At 53.3% G+C, this 6,000-nt stretch overlaps 2 protein-coding genes across 2 annotated transcripts; both read right to left on the bottom strand.

Moving 5' to 3' along the window:
* Positions 1 to 595: 595 nt before the first annotated feature.
* L226DRAFT_574656 (uncharacterized protein) lies at positions 596 to 1,144 on the bottom strand (the record flags this gene model as incomplete). Its single annotated transcript, XM_067685083.1, has 4 exons — positions 596 to 653; positions 706 to 743; positions 814 to 936; positions 992 to 1,144. 4 exons carry the CDS (start codon positions 1,142 to 1,144, stop codon positions 596 to 598), a joined length of 372 nt encoding a protein of 123 aa, XP_067531121.1.
* Positions 1,145 to 2,124: 980 nt separating this feature from the next.
* L226DRAFT_525848 (uncharacterized protein) lies at positions 2,125 to 4,085 on the bottom strand (the record flags this gene model as incomplete). The annotated part of the gene is made up of 3 exons (XM_067679001.1): positions 2,125 to 3,268; positions 3,342 to 3,586; positions 3,864 to 4,085. The coding sequence occupies 3 exons, from the start codon at positions 4,083 to 4,085 to the stop codon at positions 2,125 to 2,127; spliced, it is 1,611 nt and encodes a 536-aa protein (XP_067531120.1).
* Positions 4,086 to 6,000: the final 1,915 nt, after the last annotated feature.

Here is a 6,000-nt window from a genome sequence, read left to right as displayed (position 1 = left end):
ACAGGACGGGCATGCATCAGGATATGGCTAACAGGTACAGGCTAATGCGACGGGCTGATGGCCAACGGGAAGAGCTGATGAGGCTTAACGCCGGGCTACTGGGGCAGGATTCAACACTATAACTTATACATTCATCATTTTATTCGACATAAAGTCGAAAGTGAAGTTCATGATGTGCATATGCTAGGCTAGCGCTGAGCCAAAGGCGAAACCCACGATACGCATATGTAGCGTTGAGCCGAAGGCGAAACATCCTCCCGGAGTGGCAAAGCCACGGGTGCGAAACTAGTACAGATAAAGGCAGCGCCCCTCCGGGCAGACCTGGCCGCGAGCGTGGGCACGTGGCGACAGGCGCCGGGGCTGGACAGTTTTGGTTGGTGATATTTGGAGGTCGAGATTGCGGACTTTACGACGGGTGGTTAGGGAGCAGGATGTATTTGAGTCGAGGATGGTTAATACATAGTACGATAGCGTATCGGGAGCGAGCAGATGGTCAAGACGAGAGCGCCGGGAGCAGTAAAGCGAAAATTTGCGACAACGAGGTACGGGTGTAATGCAAGAAGACGGAAAGATGGGTGGCGGGGGAGGGTAGCGTCTATTTGTTGAACGTGTCAGGACTCCAACCGAACACGTCGTGGAAGACACGTCTGAGACTGTGGAATATTAAGTGGGTCTGAGTGGTCTGGGGACGCGAACGGAGCGTACCGGGAGATCTCTTGCGCGTTGCAAGTGCCGTTTTGCGGCTGTGTGACGTTCATGACGTTCAAGAGGTCGATGAAATGAGTACGAAAGGGTGGGATGTCGGAGACGAACCTTGTATATATGGATCGTTCCTTGTGGGAACGGCCACTTAGGATCGCCGGGTGCGGGGGGAATCACCTTGTATTTGTTGTGATCGACGTGGTTGATTTGGCAGTTGAACTTCGTCTGAAGTGTCTAAGGTGTATGTTAGGTTAGTACGTGGGTTATAGGTGGGATTGATGGTACAGACGGCGGTGAGGTGAGTCCATTTGATGGTTGGTTGGCCGTTTTTGGGTCGTCTTGTGATCGCGTACAGTACCTGCGCGGAAAGGGTTTGGTGGAAGCAGGAGGGCGAAGGTTCGGTACTGACTTTGAGGAAACGTCGGGTGTTGTTGTGGGGCATTGTGGCGGCGTGAGGATGTATGTAGTAGTCGAAGGTTGCGAGGGAGCTGTGGGCGTCTAACCATGCTTCTTCGCGGTCACGTGACGGGAGACACTCGGCGTGCACGCGTCATGTCTTCTGCGCGGTGTGGGTCGTCTTCGGGTTGTTTGCTGTGGTTGTTAGTAGCGTTCGGGAGGAGATCTGGGATGTTATAAGTGTTAGCAGTATGGGATTACGTCGGATTCGGTACGTGAGCTTGGTCGTGAGTTTGAGTACTGTGTATCTGGGCGGTTTTGGAGACGAGTATGTTGTGTGCGGGGGGGTGGGGCCGATAGAGTTCGTATTGGGTAGGATTGTCGACGGTCGGTAGGGAATGGTGACATTGGAGGGGTAGTGACGAGGTAGAGGAGTGTTGCGACGAAGTACGTAGGGTGCGTGTGGTTGAAGAGTACATGGATGACGCGACGAGTGTGTAGGCGACGAGAGGTTCAGAGCGCGGAAGGTCGGCGAGTACACTGGCGATGGTGGATTCTAATTGCGGGTTTGGTATGAGAAGGCTCTCTCGTCGACGATGGTGCATGTGAGAACGGAATTAAGCGAAGCGAGGTGGGATGAACTGGCGATGTAAGTGTGGGCCGAGGAGGTGCGAGGTGGTGATCGTGTTGTGTGAGAACAACAAGGTACGGTGGATGCGGGGGACGTCGCGCAGACCGACCGAGTTTGGGATCGTGTTGTGGGGTTGGCGCAGGAATCAACTTGGGCGAGGTTCCCTTGTCTGGGGCGGGGACGACGTGAGAACTAACGATAAGGTTCTCGGGGTCGTCTTCATTTCAGACGACAAACAAGTGCGTCTTGAAGTTCTGTCCGATTCGGTTCGCAATGTAGGTCAGGTTGAACTTGCTATCGATGATCTGGGTACGGTTGAGTTCTAGACGGAGGAGGTAAGGCGATATGACGTGGAGGTTCAGTTTGACCGCTTCGTCGGGGGAGGGGAAGAACGGTTATACGAAGTCGCCGTCGTCTCTGATGATTGTCGAGGACGGATGTGGGATGTATATCAGATCTTCATGGGAATAGGGAGAGTACGTAGCGAGGAGCTCGTGCTGCGGGTTGTTCGCGTGCATTACGTGGATCGCGATCTCGGGTTCCAGGTAGATGGGTAGTGGTGAAGTCTTGATGTGCCTGTCGAAGTGAACGATCTCCTTGAGATGTGGGGCGTGGAGCGTGGAGTTCTTATGTGATGCACGGCCGTAGTGGTGGAATGTGTTGAGCGTGATGTGCGTCGCATGTTCTTGGACGGACTGGGCAGTAAGAGTACGGCGCGTCTTCGGAGGGTGGGCGACGGATTGGTTGAGGTTCGGCTCGATGTCTTGCAGAATCCACTTGAATGTCTGGCGATTGGAGTGGTATAGCCCGAGGACTGTCGGAGTGGCGGACGTAGGGCGAAGATGGATGTGGAAGACCAGGCTTGTGGAAGAGCAGGGTTGCGTTTTCTCGTGGTTGCTTGGAGGTAGCTTTTGCTGCGGACGATGATCGACCGGCTGGAGGGTTTGCGGGTGGGGTCGATGGTATATGATGGTTCGGGCTTGATTCGCGTTCTCCAGTCGATGCGGAAGGTCTGCATCACGTCCGGGATAACAGGCTGCGGTGTGAAGGGGGGAATAGTGGGGAGCGGGAGGGTTGATACGGGGGAAGATCCAAGAGCGGAGCAAGTGGCGGTCTTTCGAGAGCTGAGCGAGCTCCTGGTCGAACTTCGGGTCGACCACTCGGAGAACTCGGCCGAATGTTCCGCGCTTCAAGAGGTATAGCTCGAGGACCTTCCGAGTGGCGGACGTAGGGCGAACATGTGTGTGGAAGAGCAGCGTTGCGTTCTCTCGTGGTTGCTTCGAGGTAGCTTTTGCCGCGGACGATGATCGATCGGCTGGAGGGTTCGTGTATGGGGTCAATGGTATAGGATAGTTCGAGGTTGATTCGCCTTCTCCAGTCGATGCGGAAGGTCTGCATCGCGTTCGGGATAATGGGCTGTGGTCTGAAGGGGGGGATAGCGGGGAGCGGAAGCGTTGATACGGGGGAAGATTCAAGAGCGGAGCAGGTGAGGGTCCCCAGAGAGCTGAGCGAGGTGCTGATGAAGGTTCGTCTGAAGTTCTAGGGAGCTGTCATGCAAGCCCAGCTCGAAGATTCCATGGCATAAATCGTTCGTAGGGATTGTGCGATGTACGTGATGGTCACGGTCGGGGTGGGTAGGGTTCGGAGTGAAAGTGACTCAAGGAAAGTGTTGTCCGTGCCGTCTTCAGCGTAGACGAATTGGATGAGATCGTCCTGCGAGTTCGAAAGGGAGTTGTGGTAGTAGACGTGAACGTTGTTGAGTATCGTGATAAGACGAAGTTGAAGGTAAGTAGTCTCGACGGTGGTGACGGCGGTATTGGTGAAGCTTTGGGGACGAGCCATCGGGTGGAAGAAGAACTGTTGAGGAGTCGGGTGAGGGAGGTATGAGTCATCGAGAAAGGAGCGTGCGGCATGGCTGGCCCCCGGAGCTCTGGCGGAAGGAGAACTTTGGCAACGTGCGCGTTGAGGTTGTGGTCGTGTTCTTCAGATGGGACCTGTCGAGGTCGTGAACCGCGTTGGTGGTGCATTTTCCGTCGTTGAGACGTCTGAGGCTTTGGAAGAGAAGGTGTCAGCGATCAAATGTGGAAGGGTGCGGTGACATGAGTTGAATGCGATAGGTTTGTGGTGGACGGACTGTTGGTTGATAGAGACGGAGGCATGTTGACGGATGAAGACTTCGGACCGGCGTGCGCGAACTGCTCGATGTTGTTGTCGTCCTCCGAGTGGTTTTGCGGCTGGCGGGGTGATTGGTGAAGTCGAGATGGCGTTCGACTTTCATATTGAAGGACTTGGGGATGGCCATATTTGGAGGACGTTTGAGCGGATCGTGGTAGGGATCGTCGACAATTTGCTCCATAGCGTGCTTTAGGACAGCGATCTGCTACGGGATGTAGGCTGTCGTGTCGTCGTCAGCGATGGTGTCGTGAATACTGATACTGAGGCGTTACATAACAGCCAGTTCTTTATGACATGCTGAAGACTGGTCAAGAGGGTGCGTGTAGCGTTGGGATTGTTGTCGTAAACACGATGTGGACGAAAGAAGTTTGGGGAGGACCAAGAGTGTTGTCGTCCATGATGTAGGACGTCACGTGGCTGTTCTGGATCATGATGGTATGGTCAAAAGGCAGGTTGTTCGATGTCGGTTCAGGAGGACGGGAGGAGTTGATCGTGTGAGAGAAGCAGATGTTTTGGATCTGGTTGCTCGTTTACAACGGGTTCGGGTGGAGGACGGACGGCAGTAGGCGAGTTTTTATGTCAGTTTGTAATGGAGAGTGGGATGTTGTGGGCGTACGTCGAGTCCAAGAGTGCCTGAACTTCTAGATATCGCAGAGCGTGTTGTACGTGTGATAGGCCTGACGGTTTTGTTTGCGTGTGGTGGGATGGGTTGTGAGATGTTAAGTACATACTACTGCGAACGGGAAGAGCGGTCATACCTGTCGTGGTACGGGGGCAATCTGAGGCAAGTCTGCGTGCGCCTGTTTGTTTTGGGGTATCGGCATATTCAGTTTGTTCGTTGTAGGGCGGTGTCACGAAGAAGTTCCGCTGGAATGTTGTGGAAACGAGGTTAGCGAATGTATGACGACAATGACGGTTAAAATGCTGACTGGAATACGACATCGGCTTAACTGTCTGACTGAATCTGCTGGTCCTGTACAAACAGGGGTGTAGAGCACGAAGCTGGGAGTTTCAGGTTGCATAAGAGTTGCAGGATGTCCAAGTCGGCGCGACTCACTTGAATTCGGTGGTTTGTCGGTGGACAATCTATGGGTAATGTAGGAAGGGGTTGTTAGGGTTGTTGTAGGGGAAGTCTATGTGCTTCGAAGTCTCACGAAGGATGTATCTTGGAGTTGGGTATGTTGTAGAGCGGTTGTGGACGAGGGGTTGGACACGTGCGATGTTGTGGGACGTCGATAGTTGGGGAAATGTCAAGTTCAGAACGATTGATTGAGGTACGTCGAGCTCGTGTAGGTCCAAGTTGGAATCTGGTGTGCTGATAGCATGCGCGGAGAAGTCAAGGTGTGTTCGGATAAGGTTATCCGTCCGCTGACCTTGTTGACGTTGAGAGGAGGGGCGCCGGCCTTCAATGAATGTCGTAACTTGTGGAGTGCTTGTGCAATATAGACGATCTTGTTCATGTGCGTCGGTGCGTGCAACTGGGGATAGTGAATACAGGTATGTAATGGACAGAAGTATGTGATACTTGCGTGGAACGAGGGTTCGAGCTCGTTGAAGACGTCTGCAGGTGGTCGTTGTTGGGCCAGGATCGTAGTTAGGGAGATGACTCCGTGATATGTGCTTATATGTAGGGCACGTGTTAGTTTATACGCATCGTGCTACCGTCGACAGCGATATTAAGTTGGATGGTAGGGTGTTGAGTTCGTCAGTCTTGATTATGGGTGTTGTAAAGTAGTAGCGTTGAAAGGATCTTGGGGATTGCTGTGCGATGAGATGAGCTCGATGGACGATCATAGGTCGTAAAACTGCAGTTACTGGATATACTAGTTCGGTTGAAGACGGAGGAACGAAGGGCTGTTGGAGGCCATCGCATGGGGTGACTGGCGGAGGAAGGTGTGCGGTTGCTGTTGTCAATGAGGATACGGGGAATATCGTGTACGTGTTGTGAGCGGTCGAATGGAGGGATTCGATTTGTGTTCTATAGGTAGTTGTTAGTTAAGTCTGGTTTGGATGAAGCGAGGCGAGAGGCGATTGGAACGGTTGGTGCGGTTGGTCTGTTGTCGTTTCGGACGATTCTTCATGGACGGTGTGTGGAG

The sequence above is a fragment of the Lentinus tigrinus genome (assembly GCF_003813185.1).
Source record: "Lentinus tigrinus ALCF2SS1-7 unplaced genomic scaffold L226scaffold_36, whole genome shotgun sequence".
Classification (NCBI taxonomy): Eukaryota; Fungi; Basidiomycota; class Agaricomycetes; order Polyporales; family Polyporaceae; genus Lentinus; species Lentinus tigrinus.
The sequence above is the reverse complement of the archived record's forward strand: the minus strand, read 5'-3'. Positions and strand labels throughout refer to the sequence as shown.